This window comes from Callorhinus ursinus, unplaced genomic scaffold (assembly GCF_003265705.2).
Source record: "Callorhinus ursinus isolate GAN/ISIS: 27379988/994484 unplaced genomic scaffold, GSC_fseal_2.0 scaffold51, whole genome shotgun sequence".
Lineage (NCBI taxonomy): Eukaryota > Metazoa > Chordata > Mammalia > Carnivora > Otariidae > Callorhinus > Callorhinus ursinus.
The window spans coordinates 3,570,902-3,582,346 of NW_027397113.1; the positions used below are offsets into that span (position 1 = coordinate 3,570,902).

Below are 11,445 nucleotides of genomic sequence, written 5' to 3' on the forward strand. Positions count from 1 at the left end.
ACACTTTCCTTTATGCCGTTTGGCCGCATTGTCATCCCGCGTCTTACAATTACTAAACATTGAGTCTCATCTTCTGCGCCGCATTGTCATCCCGCGTCTTACAATTACTAAACATTGAGCCTCATCTTCTGCATCTGTAAAACAGGCACAGAGCCCCTATAGTGCTGTCGCAGAATTAAATCAACGAACTTGACAGGTAAATCACGGAACCCAGCGCGGGGCTTGGCACGTGGCACGCGTTCAGAGCACTGCAGCCACCACCCCCACGATTCCTTACTAACTGGACCGCCAGGGCTGGACCGTGTGAGGGAGGAGCGCGGCAGTGTGGGCCACCCCCAGGGCTCGGGCCCCTACTCGGGCCCCCCCCAGCTCTCACAGCCCCGCAGCCGAAGCGGAGGACCACCACTTCCGCCGGACACCCGTCCGAAATAGCCGCTTCTGGCCGCTTCCGGCCACGAGCGCGACGGAGCCCGAGCCGCCCCGTACTGGGCGGAGCCTGAGGGGCAGCCACGCCCCTCGCTCCCGGCTCCCTTTCGGCTGCGCCTGACACCGCCGAGCTGCTCCCAGCTCCGGCCGGAGCTGCCCCGCCCTCCTGGGCCCGCCTCCGGTGACGTCAGTTCCGGGGCGGCCCGGGCGGGGCCTGAGCTAGGGCGGCTGCCTCGAGCAGTCTTGGCTTGGGTGCGCTGCTCCGCTGCCGGCCACGTCTCCACGCCGGGCCGCGGGCACTTCCCCGCCGTCCGACGGCCGCCCGGCCGCCGCAGGCCTGCCGCGCCCGGGTAAGGGGCCCGCGCCGCCGTCCGGGGAGCTGTTGTCACGGCTCCCTGAACCGGCTTGCGACCGAAAGAGGGAGGTGGGGGCAGGAGGAGGCTTGAATGGGGGCATGAGAGGCAGGGGGGGGAACCGAGAAAAGATCAGACGGGGCGCAGGTGCAAGACGAGGAGGACAGGAGAGAGGAAGGGACGGTTGGGGGACCGAGAGGCTGGAGGGAGGAGGAGGGCTTCAGGCGGATCCCAAACCGGGGAAGAGGCCCGGCTCGTTCGAGTTTGGGAGCGAAGGGTGGGAGAGTCGGGACACTCCCATATGGGGAACTGAAAGGTTTTCCCGGGGCAAGGCTGGGCCCCAGACGTGCTGCCCTCCGAGAAAGAGTTGGCCTCGTGGGTGACCCAGGCCTTCCCCCCAGGCCCTCCACCTGGGAGGGGGTTGTGCCTTTCCGTCTGCCTGCCTCCCTCCCGGGTGTGAGAGCCCCGCGGCTGCTTACTGTGTGCAGTTAACGATCAGGCTGACAGAGGAATCAGCACCCACATGGTTTGCCATAAGACATAAACATCATGCTTAGAAATCTGCCTATACCAACGTGCAGTTATTTTTACCCCCAGAAGAAGCATCTCTAAAAATTTCAATGAAATCGGTGAGGAAAGTATTTAAAATACGCATTTTCCACCTATATACTGGACTTGCTTCATGGACAAGGGAAAGCCAGATTTGCACAGCACATTGCCAGCAAAAACTACCCTTTGATCAGCATTTAGCTGTGATATCAAAACTTACAGAAACCTGGAAGCAAGCAATGTAATTAAAACGATACCCGTTTCAGGTTCCCATCTGCCACGAAGACACATCCTTTAGACCACAGGGCAAGGTCTATATACGCAAAACCACAAACCTGTGTTCCTTGGGTTCTGCTGCCAAAGTTCAGCCAGGTGATGTGTTGGGATTAGGTATCTGTGGTTTACCCTGTATTTGTTTCCGCATTTCCTGCTCCTTGGTTTATAAAGCTTCTCCAGCTCGGAGTAGGGGCCCAGGCCATGTTGCTGCTGATTTAAATCTTACTAGAGTGATGGAATGCGGGGGTAACACTTACAATCCCTTACCAAGCCTAAGGATTACTTGTATTAGATCTTAGGAACCTGTCTAGGCCAGGAAAAGGAATCCAGCAATTTGGAATCTGATTCCATGTAACCTGCACACAGGACTGAGCATATAACAAACAGGTTCCTAAAAGAGTTTTTGAAAAAATCAAGCCAAGGCACAACCAGGTGGCTCAGTCAAGCGTCTGCCTTCAGCTCAGGTTGTGATCTCAGGGTCCTGGGATTGAGCCCCATGTCGGGCTCCCTGCTCAGTGGAGAGCCTGCTTCTCCATCTCCCTCTGCAGCTCCTCCTGCTTGTGCTCTCTCTCTCTCTCTCTCTCTCTCAAATGAATAAATGAAATCTTTTAAAGAAAAAATCAAGCCAAGGTTGGAAACACAAGAATTCAGAGACAGGAGGTATTAGAAGGCATCACGAGATCATGAACCAGAAAAGGATCAGGAAGTTGACACCTAGGGCCACAGTCTGGGGATGCCTTTCTGATGAAGGGTCACCTGGCTCAAAGAGTGCTGCCACTTCCCAGCAGAACTTGTGGGGAGCTGACCCTGAAAAAGAGGGACTCCCAGCACCAGCCTAACTCCTGTCTTCCCATTTGTGGGTCTTCCACTTAATAATAACTTAATTCTTTCTTGTTTATTCCCTTCTTGCCCCAGGGGGCTCTTTCCTTTCCACCTATTGTAGTCTGAGGCCTCGGTCTACCTAGTCTCCCTGCACCCTAATAATGAGAATAACTGGCTGGCCCCTTGCTTAAGGCTCACTAAAGCCTTTGCAAGACAAAATATTTTAAATCTTGTTAATGGTTTGTCCATTGTGAGTCAACTTAAAAAGATTAGTGCAGGTCCTCACACGTGAATCCTGACATTTAGAATATGCTTTTGGGAAGTGGAGGCAGGCCCATTCCAGAGGGGTGGAGTCATGGCCAAAGAGGGGAGTGCCGGGTCTGGGCTCTACAGCTGCCATTTTCCATCTCTGTGGGGGTGATCACTGGCCCCACAGGCTGGGAGGGAATAAGCAGTGACGGTATCCAGTAGAAGTTTCTTGAGAAACTTGATGAGTTTCTTGACATAGTCTTAGAAAAATGCTCCATCTATGCGCTCACCTTTGTGTTTGTAAGTGTGTGTGCGCTTGCGCACACATGTACCCATATGTGGTAGTGTGCGGGCTTGTGTGTGCGTGTGCATTGTGCGTGCGTGTGGCTGTGCATGCCCTTGTGGGTGTTTGCATTAGAGAGTGGGCCCGTGGCGCTCCTCACGCTTCACCACCTCCTAATATCTGACCCTGTGGGAAGTGAGAGCTATTTCATGATCTCCCGAGTTTACATTAAATATTCATCAATGAGAGAATCACTTGTGCTGGTTACTATCTTTGCATTACAACTGTCCTTCTGGTTCCTCTAAAGTTTTGGTTGGCTCCTAGAAAAATGCAATTCCTGATATGTAAATTATGGAGTTTCTGTAAATTATTAAAATCTACATGTGAAACTATATCCAGTGGTGTTACTCTGTGCCTTTCTGCCCCGTAGCTCAAAATACTTGAAGAAAATTGGACATTGGTTTCTTTCATGAGCCTTTCAGAAATGTTTTCCAAAAGCGATACATGCTTGGGCAAAAAAAGAAGATATATATATATGTATATATATACACACACATATGTGTATATATATATGAAGTAGAAAATGGAAATCACCAGTAAATTAATTCCCCAGGCATAATCATCATTAATGCTGTGGTGTAAATCTCTCCAGACCCCTTAACAAATGTCTATTTAAATAAAAAGAGAGTCACGGTGTGTATGCTGTTGTATGACCTGCTTTTTTCATCTAATGATGCATGCGGCCCGTGTCAATAAATAGAAAGCTATGTATTTTTTTAAATTTTTATTTTTAAGCCATCTCTGCACCCAACGCGGGGCTCGATCTCACAACCTGAGATCAAGAGTCACATGCTCCACCTGACGGAGCCAGCCAGTGTATTTCTGAACGGCTGCCATAGTATTTTATATGTGGTTGGGACCATATCTTCTATAACCATTCCAGTTGTTTTGCTGTTATAAATAACGCTGCGATGAACATCTTTTTAGACCTTCATCTTTAAACATCCATCCACTTGATTCCTTTGAAGAAATTCCAGCAGTAGAAAGTGCTACATCGTAAGTCTTGACATTGAAAGTTCTAATACTTCTTCCCAGCACGATGATCTGTTTAAGGCTGCTATGTCAGTGCCTCCCTCCTCCCTGGGTTTTTTCCCCCTATGCTTTTCCTAAGGAATATTTACTCTTTTTTTCAAACCATAGATGCGTCTGTTCCCAGAGTGGGGCATCTGCCCATGTCCCACGTGTGCCACAAAGCATGCCATGGCCAGCAAGTGCTCCTCGAAGCTGCTCTCCCCTCCTGCAAAGCCAGACCTCAGCCAGCAAGCACACGGTGCCAAGCCTGCCGCTCTCCAGGAAGGACAACGGCCCAGCTCGAGAGCACACCCTGAGCAACTGCGTCTGGTGAGTGTCCATGGCCCTGCCTGCAGGGCCACCTGCTCGGTGTCGGGACAGTGAGCCCAGAGAGGGCCCAAGCTTTGCCGCAGCCAGGAGGGGCCTGTTCTGTGGCGCTTCACCGTCAGAGGTTCTGCCTTCCCAGGTAGACCGGGAGGGTGGGGCCATGAGCAGGGATGGACAGGAGGGGCTGGGAGCATGTGGTCCTCTGTGGCCCTCTTCTGTTCTTGTGACAAACACTGGATACCACAAGAGGTTTTCTCTTGGCCTGGTGTTGAAATATCACAATGCTTGCCCCTCACTGATGCTGGGGGTGAAGGAGGAGCCTCGTGGCAGCAGCCTTCCCAGGAAGAGACAGACTAGAGGCTGTCACCAGATCACGAACGAGACAGTGCAGTCCGTGTCTGTTCTGCATGAGGAACTGAAAGGGAAGGAGGAAATCCATTGGGCAGAGTGAATCAGTTCCTCCGTCCCTTAGCTGGATTATCCGCTCTGAAGTTCATTCCAATGCTAGAGCAGGGTTGGCAAACTATGGCCCATGGGCCAAGTCCCACCTCCTGTCTGTTTTTGTAAATAAAGTTTTATCGGGACACCGCCACACCCATCATTTACAAATGGCCCACAAAATCTAAACCATTTGCTGTCTAGCTCTTTACAGAAAACGTTTGCTGACCCTGCCCTAGAGATTTGTGGTGAGGGGGGCAGCAGAAGTCCCTAAGGCCTGGGGTACATGCCAGAAGCTCTGGTCACGTTATCCCGCCCCAGCGGACCCCAGATCCGGGCAGGGAGCACGTTAGGCTCAGCAGTGGTAGCATTTTAAATACATTCTGTAGATGTGACTGGCCAAAGAATGAGCCATTTAAATACATTTATTTACCAAGAGCCCAACTGCATTGCCTCAGCTCGTGGGGTGTGTGGGTTCTTTGTTCCTGAAACCTTCCAGTTTCAGTCCTTTCTTCTTATGGTATTGGTTTGTTTCTTCTCTCCCCACCCTGCCCCCACTTGTTTCTGTCAGAACAAAAAATGCCTTTTATACTCCAGAAAACAGATGCAGGGGCGCCTGGGTGGCTCAGTGGGTTGGGCGTCTGCCTTCGGCTCAGGTCATGATCCTGGGGTCCTAGGATCAGGCCCCATGTGGGGCTCCCTGCTCGGTGGGGAGCCTGCTTCTCCCTCTCCCTCCGCCCCTCCCCCTGCTTGTGCTCTCTGACTCTCTCTCCCTCTGTCAAATAAATAAATAAAATCTTTAAAAAAAAAAAAAGGAAGAAAACAGATGCAGATCGGTAGCTTCTGGGCTGAATCCTCTAGACCTCTAAGCTCCCAGGAGCCCTTACGGACAGTTTTGGATGGAAGGTGTAACTTGAAGCTAAAATAAAGCTAGGGACTCTTGCAAAGGGGTGAGAAGCATCAAGGAATGCACCAGCCTTCCAGAAGGGTTTGTGCTTGTGGGACTTTCCAGTCATGGGGCCACTTTCCCACAGTTCCCTCTGATCACAGGAGATAGAAAACCACCGTGTGGCCACTCTCTACATGTCCCTTTCTGCCATGCAGGGGCTCCTTGGCGGAGCTCCCAGCAGGGCTGGTTGTGCTTGTTGGGGCAGACTGGTGGCTAAGCCTGGTGCTGGGTTGGAACCTGCAGGAATTCCACGTGCCAAGTGGGGCTGGGCCCATCGGGCAGAGGTAGCAGGGCCAGATTTTGAAGGCCACGTTGGCCATGTTAATGAGTTTAGGGGTTATCCCGGGATAGTATGGGGTCTGAGCAGTGGAAGCTGGGTCACCTTTGTGGGTTCCAGGGACCTTTCTGGAAGCTGTGGGGTGGCATGTGGATCAGGGCTGGGATGGGGATGCATGAAAGTGATTGATTTGTGACTCAGGGCTCATGGAAAGACAGTGAGCCTGCCCCAGTCACCAGGAGCCGGTCTAGTTGCAGGGCCAGGGAGGGTAGTGGGTATCCTCCAAGCCAGGTGAGGAGCTGGTCAGGACATTTTCACTTAGCATGACTCGAGCGCTGCCTTCCATGACATTCTATGCAACTAAAGAACTTCATGGTAAGGACCAGCAGAAAGACCAAAGGCCTTGGGTGTCTTCAGGCAGGACTGATTTCAGAGGTGTCCTCAGGAGCCCCAGGCTCATTGCCTGCCCTCCACTCCCAGCAAGCCTGTGTTCTGTGTGCCCTGTGCCCGGATCAGTTGTTAAGTCATGGGACCAGTCATGACTGCGTGGGACTGTGTCGTTGTCTAGAGAGGACCTGGGCCCTGCAGGCAGCCATGCGGGACTCAGGACAGGAGCAGGGCATGAAGTGATGGCACACTTGAGGCCAGTGGGCCCCTCTGCTCCCCATTGTACCCCTGCAGCGAGGGACCCCAGCCCGCCAGCACACTGGAGGGCCCCAGGGTGAGGGTGAGGAGACCCCTGTGTGCTCGGGAAGCCAGCTCTGGCTGGGCCCAGTCCTCCTCTTGGTGAGGCTCAGCTGTTGTGGCATTTCTGGAAGTTTCTGCAGGCAGCTGGGTGACCAGGTCCTCACAACTACCTCTGTCTCTCACAGGGGCACCCCCTGGTCCAGTCCTTCGGCCTCCTGTGACCTTGTCCCCTCCTGCCTGCATTGCTACCCCTGCTGCCTCCTTGCTGGGCTTCTCTCATGCCTGCCCCTCATCTGTCCCTCCTGCCCAAGCACCTTCGTGCCTCAGCCCCCCTGCCAGTCTCTGGTCTAATCCCAGGTCACAGCACACTGTCCCTCAGCCTCTGGCCCTGCTGCTGTCATTTGCTGTGCCCTCCCACCCGCCTCCCCCATCCCTTCCCCACCAGGTGGATTCCATCCATCTTTCAGAACATGGGTCACCTGTTGCTTTCCCAGGAAGCCTTCCCTGGCCACACCCCTCCACCCACCAGAATTCAGTGCCTTCTCTGGGCCTCACAGCACCCTGTGCTCCCCCACCCACCTTTGGGGCCTCCACACAGAGGACCAGCCCCCAACTTACATATCAAGGCCTTCCCATGTGTCATCCCTGCCTGCTTCCAGGCACTGAGTCACACCTCTGCTCCGTGCTTGCAACAGCTTGCAGTGACCTCTTTTCTGTGTCTCCTACTGGATGGCAGGCTCCCTGGAGGAAAGAGCTGTGTGGCTTTTATCTTTTTGTTCTACATGTACTGCCCGGCACATGAGCAGGCACTCAGGGAATATTGGATGGATGGATGGATGGGTGGATGATGGATGGGTGGATGATGGATAGATAGATGGGTAGTGGATGGGTGGATGATGRATGGGTGGATGATGGATAGATAGATGGGTAGTGGATGGGTGGATGATGGATGGGTGGATGATGGATGGGTGGGTGGATGGATAGATGGGTGGATGATGGATGGGTGGATGATGGATAGATAGATGGGTAGTGGATGGGTGGATGATGGATGGGTGGGTGGATGACACATGATGGATAGATAGATGAATGGGAGATAGCTGCCTGGCTCTAGCTAAATGGTATCTCCCATGTGAAAGGTGTGGTCAGCTATTGTGGAGTGTACAGAAGTACGTTGGGCCTGATATGTGACCTTGACCAATCTTGGTTATCAAAAGGCCTTGGCCTTGGGAGCATGGTCAGGTCTTGGCCCTTTCTCTACTGCTCTTTGACATTAGGAACTCTAGGTAGGAAAGTGGGCCCTTGCAAAGGTTGAGACACATAGTGAAAGTGGTCAAGGAGTCCTTTAAACCCATCAAATGCAGACATGGGACAGATCACTAGATCACCATGGTTGAGACACATCACACTGTTCTGGGTGCCAGGCCCTGGTCAAAGCACTCAGCTCGATTTGCACCCTGGACCTTCCAGAACCCTCCACAGTGGGCACCGTGCCATGCCCCATGTCCCAGGTGAGGCTGTGCATTACTGACCAGACACCTTTCTTGACCACAGATCCTTCAGCCAAGCAGCAGGGAATCATTAGCAGCCTGAGGAGTGGCCAGCTGGGAGCCTCAGGGACCGCCCAGCCTTGCTCCTGGCTCACCCACAAGATGTGGACAGCTCTTGTGCTCGTTTGGATTTCCTCCTTGTCCTTATCTGAGAGCCTAGCGCCAATCAAGGATCCACGTAAGTGAGAAAGCTCTGTGACTGCTGGCCAGGCTGACAGTGATCCCAAAGCACCCTGAGGCCAAGGGACGCGTGCAGGCCTAGGCCAGCGAGTTGGGGGCCCCAGAGCCGCCCAGGTGCTGCGCTGGGGAGGGTTGTCAGGCCAGACTTTTCCAGGGCCAGCTTGGGTAGAAAGCCCCCAAGGGACTGGGCCTCTGAGTCCTGAGAGGGGCACTCGCTTGGCCCTGCAGAATTTCTTCTATAAACCTGATCTTCACTGGGGAATTCATCTGTTCACACATCAGATATTTCATTACACTCCTGCTCTGTGCCAAGCACTGTTCGTCTCCAGGAATTCCTGCCACAAATCCTTTCAGAAAGCCAAGAATTGTTTTATGGTGTGAATATCTGGGCAATGATTTATCTGGTTTCTAAAGCCGGGTGTGTGTTTGATGGGTTTTGTTGATGGTGAATCCCACCTCTAAGGTGAGACTTTCACTCTGTCTGATGTTTTGGGAATTGGATCAAAGAGTGAAGCTCTTGAGCCTTCAATGGGCTCAGGGTTCAGAAAACCAGGGAGTTTTTACATCAAAGTGCCAAGTGCCCCTCCGAGGGGTAGCAGGCTCCATGTGCTCAGGGGGAAGATAAGAGGGAAACGTGTTCACACACCACCTCCTTTGTTCTCACTGGGCTGAGGGGAAAGGCCACCCAGGCCAGGCCGATAGGCCAGAAATTAAGACACTCTCTGAATCATCTACCTGCACAGGATGGAAAGTGATGGTATCTTTTTCTCCCTTTTTTGACTTCAATGGCACTTAGTCCTCAACAAGACAAATAATCCGGACGGAAATGCATCTGTGATGACAGTTACGAGAGTCCTTAATGGAACGTCTGAAACAATGACCGCGGTGACACCTTCTCCTGTCCCATTGGCCACAGGGAGCCCGGTGGCCAGCGCCAGCTCTCCTGTGATCACAGCAGGGAGAACTCTCAGGACAGACGCAGGGACGGAAGGTGCCCCTGACCGAGTGGCCTCCAGGGCACCCCCGCCACCTGCCTCAGCGTCGTTGTGGCGGACCCCGTCCTCCACCACTGTCAGCGTCCCTCGCGTGCAGGTGCCGAGCGGCAGCCTGCTGCCGGGAACAGCAGCTCTGACGACAGCGGCCACCAGCACTCAGCCTGCCCCTGAGACTACAGCGAGTGCCCGCAGCCCTTCCCAGCACGCCCCCGGCAACTCCACAGCCAACCCCGCGCCCCCCTCAGGTCCCCAAGCACTTAACGTGTCCACACAAGCCCCCACCGTCCAGGCGTCAGCGGCTGTGGCTGGCACAGCAGGTGGGCCCACACCCACCCTCTCCAGCACAGCCTCAGAGCCCACCCGCCCATCTGTGACTTCCGTGGCTCCCGTGGCCACCATAGCAGTGACCAGCACTACGGCCCAGGCCCAGGAGCCGACTACCAGCACAGCGTCAGCACCTGCACCCCACACCCGCCCGACCCCCAAGGGGGAGGCCACATCCCCCACAACCCGGCCGATCCCTGCTCCATCGACATGGGGGACCGCGGGGCCGGGCACAACCCAGACCCCCGAGCAGGTGCGGCCTGAAACCTCTCCTGGTGCCGCGTCCACCACCCCAACGCCCGGGAGTCCCAGGGGCTCGAAGATGCCGACCACAGCCTTGTGCCCACTTAGCACCCAAGGCCAGTACCTGGTGGTCACCACCAAGCCCCTCACCCCATCTCTGGTGAACAAAGGTTTCCTCCTGGCAGTGCTCTTGCTCGGGGTGACTCTTCTCATCATAGTTTTGGTTCTGTTAGTCCTGCAAGCCTATGAGAGCTACAGGAAGAAAGAGTACACGCAGGTGGACTATCTCATCAATGGCATGTACGCAGACTCCGAAATGTGAGGGGCCGAGGAGGCCAGCCCACCGCTCCTTCCATTTTGCCTCTGAGACCAAACCAAGTGCTTCCAGATCCTTTTGGTGCAATTAGGAGGTGTGCCGGACGCTTCAACACATTTACTTGCTGTCAGATTAATTCCTCGATCACTCAAGAGTTGCTGCTTTTTCATATTTATTTTTGTAAACAATCATGTCCATGGAATGGGCGGTGATCCCACTACAGCGGGGCTGGCAGGGCCCCAGTGTGGATCCCGACCCGAATTAAAGCAATGACCGCCTTTCCATTCAGACCTGTGTCCCCCCATGAGTGTAGGCCGTGTCCTGTCCACCATCACACCAGGGGGTGCTTCCTGGGACGCGCGAGATGGGGTTCACGTTCATCGGCATTTACTGTAACACCAGGTTCTGGGGTCTTCTGTGTCCGCACCACTTTCTGGGGCCTCACTATTATGCCCGAACGTGCCCCACGCTCGGTGCGGGGTAGGGGACCCCAGGCTCTGGGCATCTCTGACACCCGCTGGAGATGGGGCCTTCCTGCAGGTGTCCCTTTTCTGAATTGTTTGGTGTGGTGCGAGCTTAGAGCCTGATTTGGGCACGAGAGAGCTGAGTCCAACACGTTGACCAGGTGAGCTTCCCAGTGTGGCCGGGTCAGCCTGGACCTGCCCGGACTGACTTCTCGGTGAACCTGCACAGTTCATGCCTCGTGGAAACCCAATCAGCCACTGTGGCAGGACCATCCCTAACCCTTACCCCATGTCACCCTGGAACCCGGGGGCGCCCCAGGCCTAGGTGCACCCAGGGCTCTTGTCTCCCTAGCAGGATGACATCCCCGGGTTCCCAGCTTCCAGCCCTCAGAGCTGACATGAAGTGCCTGTCCCGCGCCAGCCGCTGTCCTTGTGCTTAACGCACGAACCCACTTAACCCCCACCTCGGCCCCGACACAGCAGCACTAGATCCCACCTTAAAAGGTGGGGCCCCTGAGGAGGCACAGGACAGGGAGACGTGCTCTGGGGTCCAGGGGGAGCGAGGCCTTCGCTCTGCCCACCTGCCCAAGGCAGTGAGAGCTGGTGGGCACCTCGGAAAGCTGTGTTCCCAGACCGAGTGTACTGGGAGCGAGGGTGGCATGTTCCAGA

At 54.5% G+C, this 11,445-nt stretch overlaps 1 protein-coding gene across 1 annotated transcript; it reads left to right on the forward strand.

The window, feature by feature from the left end:
- Nucleotides 1–633: 633 nt before the first annotated feature.
- On the forward strand, nt 634–10,600 carry CUNH11orf24 (chromosome unknown C11orf24 homolog). The gene is made up of 4 exons (XM_025879251.1): nt 634–776; nt 4,159–4,359; nt 8,259–8,432; nt 9,231–10,600. The coding sequence occupies exons 3-4, from the start codon at nt 8,357–8,359 to the stop codon at nt 10,316–10,318; spliced, it is 1,164 nt and encodes a 387-aa protein (XP_025735036.1). The 5' UTR covers nt 634–776; nt 4,159–4,359; nt 8,259–8,356; the 3' UTR covers nt 10,319–10,600.
- The last annotated feature ends 845 nt before the right edge of the window (nt 10,601–11,445 follow it).